The following is a 17,089-nucleotide window of genomic DNA, read 5'->3' on the forward strand; positions in this document are numbered from 1 at the left end:
CATCCCTTTCCTCTCCACCCAATCCTTTCCCCCTCCTACCAATCCCATCACTCTCTAGTTCCCAGCTCTCTCCTTTACCATAGAGTAGACTGTGTAGAGCCTAGAAACCCGTGTAAAGACATGGCATATAGATTAGTCCTGAATTTTCTATTTCCCCAAGGTGTTTGTAACATCTTTCCTTAGATACCATTGTGTCTTTGAATGGAATCATGACCTGTCTGATTTCCTTCTGGGAGAGGAATGAACAAATAAAAGTTTACCTCCAACCTCTGTCGCCTCCAACAATCTAGGGACATATACCCCTTGTTGTAATTCAAAATGGAAGCTGATCGACATTAATGCCATTTCTGTGTTTCATGTTTTAGTTCCATGAAGCTTGGAAGAAATTGGTTGACTGGTTGGAGGAAGCCGAGAATCATCTGGATTCTGAACTGGAAATCTCCAATGATCCAGACAAGATAAAACTACAGCTCTCTAAACACAAGGTTGGATTGTCTGTGACCCATCATATGCTTGTACATTAGAATATTCTGGCCTATGCCATTACATTATTTACTATAAATATATAGAGCTTATATGTGAATTTTTGGATCTTTTCCTTATTTTTAATGCTAAAATTACTTTTACCTCAAACAGGAGTTCCAGAAAACTTTAGGAAGCAAACAGCCAGTATATGACACGACTGTCAGGACAGGACGTGCTTTAAAGGAGAAGGCCTCACTGAGTGATGATGTGCAGAGGCTCGACCATCTTCTTGGAGAAGTCAGGGATAAATGGGACACTGTGTGCGGCAAATCAGTTGAAAGGTAATTTTTATTTCACTAATTTTGGATTGGAAGAGTTTCTTGGTTGGTTTCTTAGCTGCCATTAAAAATGTAGGATATTACTTATTTGGATGAGGATTCTCTTTGAACATCATTTTCTACCATGCACTTTTATTCTACATAACATTTGGCTTAATGACATTACATTTGCTGGTTCTAAGTTTTAGCCTTTGTCCAGACCTGCATTAAAGGGGGTATTCCAGCAAAAATCTTTTTCTTTCAAATCAGCTGGTTTCAGAAAGTTGTATAGATTTGTAATTTACTTGTATTAAAAAATCTCAAGTCTTCCCATACATATCAGCTGCTGTATGTCCTGCAGGAAGTGGTATATTCTTTCCAGTCTGACACACCGCTCTTTGCTGCCACCTCTGTCCATGTCAGGAACTGTCCAGAGCAGTAGCAAATCCCTATAGAAAACCTCTCCTGCTCTGGACAGTTCCTGACAAGGACAGAGGTGGCAGCAGAGAGCACTGTGTCAGACTGGAAAGAATACACCACTTCCTGCAGGACATACAGGAGCTGATAAGTACTGGTACTTATTTGTAAATAAAAAGTAAATTACAAATTATATAACCGTCTGAACCCAGTTGATTTGAAAAAAACTGTTTCTCTCCGGAGTACCCCTTTAACAAATCTAGAGACTTCCTAGCTGAATGACGAGTTATAGGATAGTATGTCAGTCGAATAAAATGGGAAGAAAATGGGATGCAGCCGATGGACTGACACCTTGTTAAATGCTGTTTAGAAGGGGTTATGTGGTGAATTGTTACTCAGATCTTGTTGGGAGAAATCTAGTATGTGAGTAGAAAGTTTCCATGTGAACTCCACCTTATAGATTGTGTACTATGTTTTCCTTACAGGCAGCATAAGCTGGAGGAAGCTTTGCTGTTCTCTGGCCAGTTTATGGACGCTTTACAGGCACTGGTTGACTGGTTATACAAGGTGGAACCTCAGTTGGCAGAAGATCAGCCCGTGCATGGAGACCTGGACCTTGTAATGAACTTGATGGATGCCCATAAAGTAAGCGTTTAAGTGTCTGGATTCATATAACATTACATATATAATTACAACAAATAGAAGTTCTAGCGCTGAATCCGATAAAACGTCACTTTTATTCAAGGTACAGTCAAATACAAACATAACAATGTGACACGTTTTAGCCAGACAGCCTGAGTCCTGAATGATCTGATGTTTGGCGAAAAGTGTCGGATCATTGTTTTTATTCAGATGTACCTGAAAGTGATGAAAGACAAGCAAAGTTTTCCAGGATTCCACTGGTGCAGGAACTTTTTTTTGTTTTGACTACCACCATGGCGCGGTGCACTGCCTACTCGCTTTCATTTTGTGCCAGATATAATTACACTTTTATTTTCTATATAGTGTTTTTATTTCATTTATATGTTTGTTTAATTAGGTTTTCCAGAAAGAGCTTGGGAAGAGAACTAGCAGCGTTCAAGCTCTGAAGCGATCTGCCCGGGAACTGCTGGATAGTAGTAGAGAGGATACCACCTGGGTAAAGGTCCAACTGCAGGAACTTAGCACACGTTGGGACACTGTCTGCAAATTGTCTGTATCCAAACAGACCCGTCTGGAGCAAGCTCTAAAACAGGTGACTCTTGCACTGACTGGCATGAGCTGTAGATGGAGACAAAACATTCTTGACAGAAAATTTACTATAACGTTGAATTTGTCTAGAAAATGCGCTCACGTTTGTTTTTAACATTTAGGCGGAGGAGTTCCGTAGTACCGTTCACATGCTCCTGGAGTGGCTGTCGGAGGCAGAGCAGACTTTGCGTTTTCGGGGGGCTCTTCCTGATGATGCAGAGGCCTTGCAGTCACTCATTGATGTTCATAAGGTGCGATGATGGTGACAATGTTATTGCTGTTCGATCAAACATTCATATGTTATTTATTCTGTATTACATAGAATTGTGCATTTGCTGTAGGTTTGGCTGCTTGTCTAATAAATTTTCCTCTTTCTATAGGAATTTATGAATAAGGTAGAAGAGAAGCAGGTGGACGTGAACACAGCCGTCAGCATGGGAGAAAGAATTCTAACTGTGTGCCACCCAGACTGTATTACCACAGTCAAGCACTGGATCACCATCATCCGAGCACGATTCGAGGAGGTATAACAGAGTCTTACTTAAAGTAGTGTGCATCTTATCAGAAAAGCTTCTGATTTTGATTATCATTATTCTGAAAATGTTCTAGGTGTTGTTCTTACCTTATAACTATATATTTACATTGTTAAAGGTTTTGACTTGGGGAAATCAACACCAGCAGAGGTTGCAAGCAGCTCTGGCTGAACTTATTGCCAATTCGGACCTACTAGATGAGTTGTTATCTTGGATCCAATGGGCGGAAACCACACTCATCCAGAGGGATCAGGAGCCCATGCCTCAAAACATTGAGCAAGTGAAGGCTCTAATCTCCGAGCACCAGGTAAGAGACACACTGGGATTGTATCTTGTTCTAGGGGACTTGCATTGCGTAAAGGAATATAAGATAATTTTTATTGGGCCGATGCCATATTAAATACATGACAGTCCAAACTGGATATTTACACAAATTTAAAGTAAATTTATATATAGGTAACTGGCATCCCTGTTGTCACGTTTTATAATGTTATCACAGTTCCGGTGAATGCATCCTACTATGTCATATTATTGAAGGATACAGGTCTTTAAAGTGGTTGTGCAGCATTAGAAAAAGCACAGCTACTTTCTTGCTAAAACAGTGCCACCTCTGTCCTCGGGTTGTGTGTGATATTACACTTCAGATCCATTCACTTCAGTGTAACTGAACTGCAAAACCCACACCCACATTGAGAACAGGAGAGGTGCTGTTTCTGTGTTGTGCTAATTTTGTTTGTGTTTTCTTTTAAAGGTGTTTATGGAGGAGATGACACAGAAACAACCAGATGTGGATAGAGTTACCAAGACTTACAAGAGGAAAACAACAGACACTAATCATGCTTCATTTAATGACAAGAACCGAAACAGTGAGTGGACATCTCCAATACTTCATATTATTGTTACTGTTCTGGTGTTGAAGGGGAACCCCCAAATAAGGGGAAGTTATTTTCTATTAAAAAATACATTAAACGTTATATTGATGTCTCTATATAATATTAGTTATGTCAGTTCTGTCGCACTGGTAGCGGATTGACATCCAGGAAGTAAAAAACAAACTGGCCTCCCTGCAATCCACTCTGACTCCTGTTCCCTCTGCTGCCCCCTCCCTCAAGAGACAGAGATCATGTGACCTCAGTCTCACATTCAGTTGGTTTGCTGAACACAGACGTGACAGGGAGCTTGATAACTAAATAGAATGATTTAACCCAAAATAGCAATTCAGGCACCAACATGCTTTATAGAATAGCTGTTGTTTTAGCGATTTCTCTTAATGTCTGTGAAGGTTAAGATGAATGGTTTGTGTTGAAATACATTAAATAACAGGTTGTTGTTTTTGTGGGTTTTTTTGCAGGGAAGTCTGCAGTGCAGGCGGCCCCACCTGTCTTTCAGGTGCCCTCTCAGTCCGAGACCAAGAACCCAAGGGTTAATCAGCTCTCTGCCCGCTGGCAGCAGGTGTGGTTATTAGCATTAGAGAGACAGCGGAAGCTCAATGACGCTCTAGACAGGTTGGAAGAGGTAGGGAAACAAATATTCTTGAAAATGGTGATTTTTGGTGATTTGTTTTCTTTTGGTCACCTAACATTCATTCTGGCTATGGGTATTGAATTTTACTGTTTTGTTTTAAGTTAAAGGAATTTGCCAACTTTGACTTTGACATCTGGAGAAAGAAATACATGCGGTGGATGAATCACAAGAAATCTCGGGTCATGGATTTCTTCCGCAGAATAGATAAAGACCAGGATGGGAAAATTACCAGACAAGAGTTTATTGATGGAATTTTGGCATCCAGTAAGTGGACTAGGGATTTAAACACAATGCGGGCGAATGATTAAAATGAACCTGTCACCAGAAAATAAAGTAACAAGGTGCTGACAGTGTTATATAGTTCTTGGGAAAAGACTATGTGTATAGTTGTCTGGGACTGCTGTGTGCTAAAACATGCCGCCATTTTATGTTCATAACCTCAATCTATTGGTAACTCAATAATGTCTTCTGTAGAATTTCCAACTACAAAACTTGAAATGACAGCTGTAGCTGATATCTTTGACCGGGATGGTGATGGATACATCGATTACTACGAGTTTGTAGCCGCCCTTCATCCCAATAAAGATGCTTATCGGCCAACTACCGATGCGGATAAGATTGAGGATGAGGTAAGTGATTCTCTTGTTACCCACGGTACTGGGAACCTTTATATGCTTATACTGACGTGTGACTTATTACCTTTCAGGTCACCAGGCAGGTGGCACAGTGCAAATGTGCAAAAAGATTCCAGGTGGAGCAGATTGGAGAGAATAAATACAGGGTGAGCATAGTTATTGTCTATATAGATTGTGAATCTGACCTTATTACTCTATATGAGACGGGATATGTCCAAAGGTAAATCAGAGGGATTATGTTGTGGATACAGAAGATATAATTTTGTTCATAATGCATTGCTTTTTTGTGACCTACTTGTGTGCCACAATGAATACTACTTCACTGTTAGATTACGAAAAAACGCTAACATTTTTCAGTAGGAGATGATTTTTAAATAATGCTCAAGTGTCTAGATATTGCCAATACATTGTTATATGTTATTGTGTCCCGTGATCTTTTATATTGTTTCAGAACATCTGCCTAATGTGTTTAATACTGGTGACAGGCAGCTATGTCCACAACATCACTGCCTATTAGTAGGGTATAGACATCACTGGAGATCACTTCCCCACCACTGAGCTACGTGGACATACAAGTCTTCTAGCACTGGACATATTAGTTTCACATATAGAAAGGGAATCAAAAGAACAGCATAGGCCCCGTAACGGGTAACATAACAGATATGTCTAAGGATAAAATGGATTGAAGTGTCACTGTCATTTGTTAAAACTTTTGACATGTCAAAAGTTTTGATTGGTCCAGGTCTGAGTGATCATGAGAATGAGCTCTGTGTCACATGATATCGGTCAGGCTCCATAGCCTGACTTAGGCCGACTGATCACAGAGCCAGAAGAGGATCGTGCTTAGCACAGTCTTGTGGCTCATTCTCACTGATCGGTTGGGGTCCGAACACTCAGACCCAGACTGATCCAAACTTTTGACATAACAGAACACTTGGGAACCAACAGCACCCAGCAATCCGATCTGCCTAGATGTGGTTGCACACTGAATGGTTGGTAGTCCCTATTTACCAACAAGTAGACATAAAAAATTGGAGAGATAAATCTTCAGATGAGCTTTATTGCATATCCAGGGTAAACAGCGACGTTTCGATCAACAGTTGGCCTTTGTCAAAGACCAACTTAGAGTCGAAACATTGCTGTTTCTATGACATGTCAATGGTTTTTTGAAACGACAGTGACACTTTAATGTATAGTATTGACCCTTTAACTAGTGCAGGGTGTTAATGTGTGTGTCACTAATATACAGTTCTGTGTTACTGCTGTTTATGTTTAACTAAAGAGTTTTCTTTCTTTCTCCTTGTGCTTTTTCGTGTAGTTCTTCCTAGGGAACCAGGTACAGTGCATTCTGATGGTGGCTCTTTTCTGCCCAAATAATCACATGCTTACATACTAAAAAAAATTTCTGTTGCTGTGATAATCTTAAAAATCTGACAATCATCATATCTCTATCCGAGCTGTTTAGGAGATCTATACAGACCTGCCTCACGCAAATAAACCCACACTGCTTTATGTGGACGCTCCTTATTGTGTGAATGGCTCTGCCTATTAGACTGAACAGCTGTATTCATTCCATACATAGCTATATACCATTCGTGATGATCATCTCAGCTGAAGATGATGGGAAGTTCTTGTGAGATGTCCTGTAAACCTCTTAATATGGCAACATTACATTTTATATATATATATATAATGTAATCCTGGGACTTGGCTCTTACACGAACCCATCAGCCGGACAGCTGTTACATATACAATCTGGTTTCATGTCACCATAATTTAGTCACGTGACTGAATGAGTTTTCATGACCATGTCATTTTTGGACAACTAACCATCATTTTCATAACTAATCATTTGAATCAATGGTTGAGGGCTGTGGATGATTCACACCCTGGCAGATCAGGGGATGAAAAGCTGATTCAAAATTTATGGGTACAATTGTCCACTAAAAGGCCAAAGAGCGTAAGGGTCCATTTACACAGAAAGATTATCTGCCAAAGATTTGAAGCCAAAGCCAGAAACAGACTTTGAACAGAGAACAGGTCATAAAGTAAACCTGAGATTTCTTCTTTTCTCAAAGCCATTCCTGGCTTTGGCTTCAAATCTTCGGCAGATAATCTGTCAATTAATCTTTCTGTGTAAATGGACCCTAAAGCTCTCTAGTGTGTGGCTTGTTCTCCTGATCTGCTGCAAGATTATCTCCCTGTTAATATGTGTCTGTGAACACCCATAGATTCATGTAGAGATGCATCTATGAGCATACACATATTGACATATATATTTACCTATATATGTCTGTACTGGTATACGGGTGGCTTGACATGCATGCGTCTTAAAGTTATAAGAGACCGGCTGGAAATAACCGTCTATTTGGTTCCTACAGTTTGGAGACTCTCAGCAGCTGCGCTTAGTACGTATACTGCGCAGCACAGTGATGGTCCGAGTCGGAGGAGGCTGGATGGCGCTAGATGAATTTTTGGTGAAAAATGATCCTTGCCGAGGTAAGAATTTCTACTTCTTAGGGTACAATGCTATTTCTACATTGAATACTTTTGTGTTTTACTTTTTTGTGTCTATATTTTGATATATATTTACATTTTTTTTTCAGAAGGTAGGGTTATGCGTTTATTTTGGGTTGTGACAGCCACTGGCTCCAGGATCCTGTATGTGGCGCTCAGGCTATTGGCGGCTGCAGATCCTGTTGGGCCATAGTGGCATCAGGGAAGTCTTAGGGCTCTATTAGCTGAACAGCCAGATATCACCCTGTGTAATACAGCTAGTGATCAGCCAACAAAAATGTAAACGCTCCTTTGATGGCTGATTGGGGCCGCACGCCTCACATCCCCTCAGGAATGGTCCAGTGACTGTTCATGTGTCGGTCATATGACTAAACAAGCCTTGTAAACGCTCTGTAAACTTGTTTACTACCAGGCTTGGGCAATCTAATAGAGCCCTCAGCCTATCCCTTACACTTGAATGGACTCTGTCACCTTCAGCCTAGCCACCTCAAAACCCTAAACTAAAGTCATCTGTAAGTAGGATAAAGGATGCTGATTCCAAATCTGTAATTTGTAGCTTTCTACTCCTTTGTATTTCCCCGCTGTAAGCCTACACACTGGGCTTGCTGCTGCATAGAGAGGACTACTTAGCTCGAGAATATAATGGAGAGGATGACTTAGGTTCCTATTACACAGGCCGATGAGTGCCCGATAATAACTGTAAACGAGCGCTGATCTCCTAGATTGACACTCATTTACTGGGCCTATTACACGGCCCGATAATCATTTAACAAGGGCTGCATGGACATAGTTACCGATGTTCTTGCAGCCCTTGCTTAAACTGCATACATTGCCTATCCATGGTCCAGGGCTCCTCTTGCAGTCCGCTTCTCCCCGGGTCCCGCGCTCTGCAGCTTCAGAGCGGCCTGTCAGCTGGGACAGGTCGCTCTGAAGCTGCAGAGCGCAGGAGGAACCCTTGATCATGGATTGTTAATGTATCCACTTTGCATATGGTCAGCCTCCGGCTGTCCACCACTATTACACGTAGCCATGCTCGATTGGCGCCCGACAATTATAGGTCCAAACCTATATCAACAATTAGCCGATGATCGTTGTGTTTATTACACTGATGATAATCGGCTGGATAGGGCCGATTCGGACGATTATCGTTCTGTGTAATAGTACCCTTAGACTCCTTCATTTGTGGCTTGTAGCAAAGGAATGCATGAACATAAAAAGATAAAAATTACAGTATAGAATCAGCGTTGTATACTCTACTGATGTATAATCTACTGATAACTTAACTTTAGCAGGTGTTTTGGAGGTGAGTCCCTTTAGGCTGGGTTCACACTACATATATTTCAGTCAGTATTGTGGTCCTCATATTGCAACCAAAACCAGGAGTGGATTAAAAACACAGGATCTGTTCACATAATGTTGAAATTGAGTGGATGGCCGCCATTTAATGGCAAATATTTGCTGTTATTTTCTAACAACGGCTGTTATATTGAAATAATGGCCGTTATTTACTGTTATATGGCGGCCATCCACTCAATTTCAACATTGTGTGGACAGATCCTTTCTATGTTTTTAATCCACTCCTGGTTTTGGTTGCAATATGAGGACCACAATATTGACTGAAATATACGTAGTGTGAACCCAGCCCTAAAGTGTACCTTTCAAATCATATACATATGGCCACACTGTGATCCATGCTCCTATTTGGTCTTTTCTCTGTTAAAAAGAGACTAAACACAGGAAGTCCCAGTCCTTTGCGCAATCAACCAACCCCTGTTCATCATGTAGGTTGTGTATCCGCAATTAATTTACCCTAATTATATTAACTTTTACTGATTATATTATCAGCTATTGAAGTATATGCCCTGGTGGCTGGGCCTTATGTAGGGAGTGCTAAGGAGAAGCTGGAAGACGATAGGCACTGCAGGGATGGTCAGGAATCTATCACTCCTGTCAGCTTTAAGCATCGTGTCAGTAGGTGAGGCAAATAGAAGCTCTACCTCCATGGTATATTCCATACAGAGGACAGTGAAGCAGTTATCAGATCAATACATTGATTAACAACTATCAGGGGAGATTAGAGGGACTTGAAATGTCTACTTGCCCTGATGTTGATGTAAGGAGTGCAATAATAATAAAACAAAAAAAAAACACTGTAATGTGTACAACCTGCCACCAGAGGGCAGTATGGATTCATTTTAGTCAAAGTGAGTACAGATGTGGTTTGTATTGGGCCGGTAACCTTGCCTGCTGCTTGAAGTGTCTGAAGAAAGCGCCATCTTTGTCTGTAGTAGTGCATGACGTCTCTGACATGATCTAGGGATTGGTGTCTCGGCAGCCTCTGCTTTTCTCATAACATTTCTGTTCCTTCAAGATATGATTTGTTTAGGACGTAGCTTACACACAGGAGACATTTATGACTAGTGTGGCATAGGAGAACGGTCTGGATTGACCATACCCACCAACACGGAACAATGCAGCTTGTCTGTTTTGCACTGTGCTCGGTCGCTGAGGAGTTTCTCACCCGCTGAACCCAATTCAAACCAATATCTTGACTGGGAATGTTGCCATTGGCTGTCCATTTTGCATGCCTCACATTGTGTCCATTTCTCCCCTCTGCACCTCTTTATCCTTCTTAGTTCACCATCCAGGGAGTAAATTAAAGAGAACTGATTCCGTCTCCTCCATAGGTTTGGGTAACTGCTCTCGCTTTATAGATGTGCTTATTGTTATAACAAGCAATGTGTCTTAAGGAAAGACTCCGTCCAAAACTAAAGCATCTTGTGTCCCGTAGAGGAGTTCCATCTGTCAATCTCTTATTGTTCGTCTCCTCGCTGCTCCTTTCTCTATATATCACGCTAGGACCATTGCATAGTGTCCGTAAAGCTTCGGTGGTGATCTCAGCCTAGTTTTTATAATAACATGGTAGTAAGAAATGGTAGGCAATATTTTAAGAGAATCTGCCATCAAGGTGCAATAAACAGACAGCAGTTGTTTCCGTGACTAAGGAGCTCCTGCAAGAGCATTACAGGGGTTATCCAGTGATTTTTTTTTTTCTTTTAAATAACTGGTGTCAGAAAGTTAAATAAATTTGTAATTTACTTGAATTCCAGTACTTCCAGTACTTATCAGCTGATGTATGTCCTGCAGGAAGTAGCATATTATTTCCAGTCTGTCACAATGCTCTCTGCTGCCACCTCTGTCCATGTCAGGAACTGTCCAGAGCAGGAGAGGTTTTCTATGGGGATTTGCTGCTGCTCTGGGCAGTTTCTGACATGGACAGAGGTGGCAGCATAGAGCACTGTGACAGACTGGAAAGAATATGCTACTTCCTGCAGGACATACAGCAGCTGATAAGTTTTGGAAGACTGGAGATTTTTTAAATAAAAGTAAATGACAAATCTGTATAACTTTTTGACACCATATGATTTAAAAGAAAAAATAATTTGCCATATTTCCCCTTCAAAGATGATGGCTACTTTATAGTGAAGTTATAGACGCTCACAACTCATTGCCGTCTTCTGTTCTTTTCACAAGAAAGGTACATTCACCATTATTACTGACATTTTCTGCTCTACTAAATCCTTCTGCCCTTCCTCTGCCCTCATTGTAAGGACCATTGCATTGTGCTAAAGGCTTGAGTAACCCGTCACTTGCTGGTTCCTATGAATTTACAGGAAACCCTTTTTTTTTTTTTTTTTTGAAACAAAAAGTAACAATACACTAGTGTTCCTCACCAAGATAGTGAGCAGAAAAATGCTAAACATTTCAAATAAGAACTAGCTGTAGCGTACCAGTTCACACGTGGTAGTGTCCATTGGTATACACTAATAGCGGTGTACACTGCTGAGGCAAATCCCCTATATGCCCTAACGCTTAACACCAGATATCATGGTTAACACTACATAACATCAACTGAGCATAGTACGGTAAAGCCATGGGATATAGCTCATAGTTGTAGTGCTGGTAGGGGGGGGGTGCCAGGAGCTAGCCAGTTGTGTGTACACAGGGCTTGTGCACGTGCTGCAGCCTCCCAAAATTTTTACTAAGGACACATGCTGACTTTTGCAAATGGCCTACTTTTCCTAGCGGCATTGTAAGGTATCCCAGCTGTCCAGTTCATTTTATTGGACCATTGTGCCATAGCTTACACTTCTGTGTACATGACGCTGCTTTCCATGTAAAAGCTGGATTTGCACAGAAAGTCTGAAAATGTGGCCCCACCATAGATAGCACACATCTGACGGCATCAGTAGTCTACTGTCTTTAATGTGACATTTAATGGATATATAGATGACTTACATCTGTCCTGAACCCATTCCGGAGTGTTATAACATGGCTTCTGAGATATAGAACGCTAGTAACCCACCTTAACCCACGCTTGCTTGCTATGTATATTAACATGGTTTGCTGAACTAAATATGTGTCCGTTGCTTACTGTAATCCTTGTGCTTCCTGCTAGCAAGACAGTGAGTTGTAACTTCTGCATACTTGTTTAATTCAGCAAGGGGAAGAACGAATCTCGAGCTGCGAGAGAAGTTTATACTACCCGAGGGGGTTTCCCAGGGAATGACCCCCTTCAGGTCACGAGGGCGAAGATCCAAACCGTCTTCCAGGACTGCCTCTCCTACTAGGTCCAGCTCCAGTGCCAGCCAGAGTAACCATAGCTGTACATCCGTCCCATCCTCTCCCGCTACTCCTGCAAGTGGTTCAAAGGTACGTTCTGTGCATGCCTAGTATTCTGACCTTAGTATATGTATTACGGGATGCCAGTGACTTTTGCTTTTGCAGCGTTCTCATATTTCAGAGGCTGTATGTGATGCACCTTTCACAATATGGGAGCGACTTCTGTATATGCTTTCTCTCTTGTGCATAGACTGGCAGGTTCTTAATTTCATGCTTTTCATTACATTTTTTTTAAATTGAGTTATTTTGGGAGAAGTAGGCGGTTTTATATTTAGGTTTCAGGCTTTTTTTTATATAGCACACGAGTGATTCTGTTGGTCTCCTGGGAGATAAGTTGCCACTGGAGACAAGATGACTGACAGCGGCTTTTTCCCTATTTAGAATATATACACACTTGACTGAGCCTGTTCATGTCTATGGGTGAGGCCAGAAGGAATAGGCCAACAACTGTCTAATATGTATGGCCGCCTTTACCTCGCACCCTCTGTCCCCTTTTCTTGCCAACCTACAAGAGAGTAACGGCCCTATGACACAAAGCGACTCTTATCTGTATTCGGCTGATACCGACCGTTATGGCCGATTAATCTTTTTGTGTAATAGAAGACAACGATCAGCCGACATGCATGATCGTTGTCTTGCAACAGGCTGAAACGGCAATGATCTGCTGACGTCGCTCCGCATAATAGCAGACCGCCACTGTCTCCTATGGGCTGCCCGGACGATCTGACAATCACCCGGGCGGCCCCCCAGCTCTCACCTGCTCCTCCTTGCTCGCGATTAGCACCTGTGATATCGCCGGCAGCAAGCGGGGAAAAAAGGAGCAAGTGAATGCTGACCCGACAGGTCGGAGCAAGCTTGATCACCACATTGCCCCATGTAATAAGGGCTTAACATGGACTAAATAAACAAAGTATTAGGTGGAATTGTTGGCTCGATGTAATGGAAAGCTCTGAAACTGAAAGGCTAAAACTTACCTTGACCTTCTAAGATAGTCGGGTATTATTGGGTTCATACAGATATTTTTTTTATAAGTCTAGACATTGCTTTTGCTTTACCTTTGTGAAATGAGTGTCTGCTTTAGTCCCTTTTGTTCAGATTTTGCTTGTTTCGATGTATTTGTTTTGTTTGCATTGTGACAACTCATCACCCTTCTTCATCTTGGCTCGCTTCCTCCATCCGTCCCCTGTGCCCTTGCCCCTTTCGCAGACTCCACAGCAGCCATCTCGCTGTTACGAGAAGCCCTGGCTTGTAAACAGCAAGGCTGGCACGCCCTCTAGGGGCTCCGAATACTCAGACTACCAGATCCCATCATGTGAGGTAGAGTATGGTCTAATAGAGCCTCCTCCCTTATCAAGAGCCATTTTCCTGCTAACACTGCTGCCTCATCGTATCTTCCAGAATTCAACTAACAATTGTCAATTGAATGAATGAGAAATAATCCAAATAAACCAATATTTGATTGATTTCCTTCTAATATATGATGATTAAAGCATGTCGAGGCTGGTTGAAAAGCTTTCTGTGCTGCAATTTCTGTGGATTTTACTGCATGATTTATAATGGCACTAAGATTTCTGCAAATTCTTAATCCTAATTCCATCAGATTGGTGTGGACTCAAAATCTATAAAAATATATATATATACGTTTAGATTGCTGCATGCTTGTTTAGTCAATTGAACGTCACCTGTATGCCATGTCTTCACCTTAAAAACACAGAATAACATTAACATTGACAGGGCATGGTCATTCATTTATAAACTGTAAAAATCCATAGTATTTGATTTATTTTGACGACCTGGAAAGTTTACTTATAAACACCACCACAGAATTAAGACTTTTTTTTAAAGTGGTTTGGGGTGTCCACTAGACGTACCTTTATTTACATAGCTGAATAGTAAAGTTAATTATACAAGTAAAATGGTAAGTACCATTTGATTTTCAGTAAGCAGAGACAAGACCGGTGGCGTAGCTACCATAGAGGCAGGCCAGGCAGCTGCTAAGGGGCCCATGCTGGGGGGTGGGGGGGGGGGGAAGGGATGCACAGGGAAGATAAGAGCTATCCTGTGTCCTTTTGCTTAACCCCTTATAATAATAAGCAGAGGACAAGGAGATCTGCATTCACTGCTTGTGCACTGATAACCCTTGACCTCTGTTCTCCCGAGCTCCATGCAGAGGTCAGGGGTTTTCAAAGCACAATCAGTGAAGCAGAGATCTCCTTGTCTTGTGCTTTTTAGCCCTTTTTTTGTTTTCTAGCATGTAAGTGAACATTGGGTCACTTACACACTGCAGTACATAAGGGGTTAAGCAGAAGGTAGTCTGCTCATGTATTTAACCATAAGGGCTCTTATAGTTAAAGAGTCACTGTTGTTTTTTTTGTTTTGTTTTGTTTGCAGAAATCCAGTCCAGAAGTCCAGCCGATTTTAAGAAACTGTGTAATTGGGTTTATTAGGCAAATATGCCATTATCTGCATTCAAAAAACTTTTCCCAGGTCCCTCCCTCCCTCCTCTTTTCCATTCACTGCAAAATATCAGGAAATTGTGACCTGTTACATCAGACACAAACCTGTCTGCTCTATAGAGAGGGGAGGAGGGAGTTAGTCGGCAGCAGAGAACAAAGAATTACACAACATGGAGGTGGGTGACAGTGCTATTCAGAGGTCTGAGAGGTCAGTGCTGACTGTCAGAAAAGATAGCCAGGTGATTAACTGTAGATTAACTCTTTGTTGTCCTGTTTTGGTGCCTCATCTCTTTCCACCCCTCCCCTCTCCATAAGCAAGCCATGAAGACAGGGGGGAGAGCTTCAAACTGTTTTGTCATGATAAAAATGCATTTTTCGGCTAATAAACCCAATTACAAAGTTTCTTAAAATCGCCTGTACTATTGATTTCTGAAATTAAACGACAGTGACACTTTAAATACAGTCGACTGACAGAGCAAGCAGCCATTGGCTCTCTGCCCTGCAAGTCACTCTTGTGGCTGCAGGAAGGATTCTGCCTCTGGCTGCAAGAAATGTTATTTTTTGGCCACATCACTGAGTATATATAGTTTTTTGCTATGGGGCCCCATGAATCCTAGCTACGCCTCTGTATGGGACCCAACACTACCCCTAACTTGTCTTTCAGAGCAATACACCGTAAGATCAGGGAGAACAATACAGTTGACATAACCTTGCTTGGCAGGCAAAGGTGCCAAGTGATCTAAACTTGTATTTGTATGTGCCCACATTTCTAGTCCTGGTGATGCAGTAAAAGATAGACCATTGTAGTTTTAGATTGAAGCTTGCGCTGTCCTGTACATATACGAAGTAGTAAAACAGCGTCATTTATTTTTGCAAGCACAGCAGAAATAAATTCTAGCTGCTAGCATGTATGGTTATTGCACTGACTGCTCTTTATAATTTTACTTACTTTATGGCATTTTAAGGTAACGCCAGCACAAAGCAGCAAGATGAAGAAAGCTGCCATACATACAAGCCGCTCGTCCCTCACAGGAGACATGTCCGGAGCCACCCCTTCTGGTGCCAAATCAAGTCGAACTGGTAAGTCCTTCACCACTGCCAGTAGGTTAGTGCCTGCGGCCTCAGTGTTAAAGGTGTATTCGGCATGAAGACTAAAACATAGAAGGCTGCAAGGGTCTATACACTGAGAACAACTATAACCCTGTATCCTAATAATGTACAACTGCCTATTTTGTCACACTATTTCCCCCTAATGTCTTCCTTTTTAGCTCAGAGGCAGGGTCTCCACAATAGCCCGAGGGTGTGGGTAGTAGATTGCAGTCCCATCATACATTGCTGACTTCTGTCTCAGGCTGTTCTTCTTCTGTATTCTTAAAGCTGAAGCTGTCCTCACCATCTATATATATATATATATATATATATATATATATATATATATACACATATATATACACACACACACACACACACACACACACACACATATATATATATATATATATATATATATATATATATATATATATATATATGAACTATAACTCCTCTATGCAGCAGCCCTGTCAGTGCTTCATATAATGTTGTATCAATAATAATGTGGACTGTTATTCCTTCCATAGTACATCTACCATCTGAGATGGATGTACATATCACACCTAGGTGTATACAGGCACTTACAGAAGGGGCTGGGGAGGTTGTAAATAAAACAAAAATGTAACTCCAAGTAATACTTTTGCTGTATGCCATTGTATAGCCATATAATAATAAATAATATAATATAATACATTACATTGACTTCAAAGCAAAAAATGTGGAACTTTATAGGATAGTGCTGGCTGCAGTCGATTATTGTGTTCACATAAGTCTTATATTCTGGAATTCAACAAAAAGGACAAAGTATACCAGTTCATACTGACAGAATGGAAGGCCAAGTTAATTGAGTTCATTGGACCAAACCTAGTCTACATAGTCTACACAGAGGTGTACCCTGAACATGGGGTATTGTCAGATTTGAACAGAGCCATAGAATAGGCAAGATGGAGGAATATTTACAGTAAATAAGTGATGGTAAAGCTAAGACTTAGCTCACAGGTTACCTAGTTAAAAGGTTAAGCCATTGAGCTTTGTAGTAGACATCCTGTGTGACAGCGAGCTGTAATGATGTGGTCTGCACCGTGTGGACGTGGGTTTCTTTGTATGTACATGTTCTCTGCAGTACAGTTATGTAAGGGCCTTTTGAATTTAGTTCATATGTAACGTTTAACTGCACAAAAAAAAAAGTATGTATCTGCCAAATCCTTTATTAACCCAGA

The 17,089-nt window shown here is 41.3% G+C and overlaps 1 protein-coding gene across 11 annotated transcripts in view; it reads left to right on the forward strand.

Moving 5' to 3' along the window:
- MACF1 (microtubule actin crosslinking factor 1) overlaps positions 1-17,089 on the forward strand; it is a 177,205-nt gene that overhangs the window by 158,130 nt on the left and 1,986 nt on the right. For 3 of the 11 annotated variants that reach the window (XM_069971385.1, XM_069971391.1, XM_069971388.1), the window contains 18 exons: positions 366-485; positions 637-806; positions 1,685-1,844; positions 2,239-2,433; positions 2,552-2,680; positions 2,810-2,953; positions 3,081-3,269; positions 3,714-3,828; positions 4,314-4,477; positions 4,588-4,750; positions 4,961-5,115; positions 5,193-5,267; positions 6,440-6,457; positions 7,503-7,620; positions 10,275-10,331; positions 12,140-12,351; positions 13,528-13,638; positions 15,743-15,857. In XM_069971385.1, coding sequence (XP_069827486.1) covers positions 366-485; positions 637-806; positions 1,685-1,844; positions 2,239-2,433; positions 2,552-2,680; positions 2,810-2,953; positions 3,081-3,269; positions 3,714-3,828; positions 4,314-4,477; positions 4,588-4,750; positions 4,961-5,115; positions 5,193-5,267; positions 6,440-6,457; positions 7,503-7,620; positions 10,275-10,331; positions 12,140-12,351; positions 13,528-13,638; positions 15,743-15,857 — 2,410 coding nt within the window. The remainder of the gene's footprint in view (positions 1-365; positions 486-636; positions 807-1,684; positions 1,845-2,238; positions 2,434-2,551; positions 2,681-2,809; positions 2,954-3,080; positions 3,270-3,713; positions 3,829-4,313; positions 4,478-4,587; positions 4,751-4,960; positions 5,116-5,192; positions 5,268-6,439; positions 6,458-7,502; positions 7,621-10,274; positions 10,332-12,139; positions 12,352-13,527; positions 13,639-15,742; positions 15,858-17,089) is intronic. The other 8 variants (XM_069971394.1, XM_069971395.1, XM_069971386.1 and 5 more) reach the window with 7 other exon arrangements.

This window comes from Dendropsophus ebraccatus, chromosome 5, assembly GCF_027789765.1.
Source record: "Dendropsophus ebraccatus isolate aDenEbr1 chromosome 5, aDenEbr1.pat, whole genome shotgun sequence".
NCBI classification, from domain to species: Eukaryota; Metazoa; Chordata; class Amphibia; order Anura; family Hylidae; genus Dendropsophus; species Dendropsophus ebraccatus.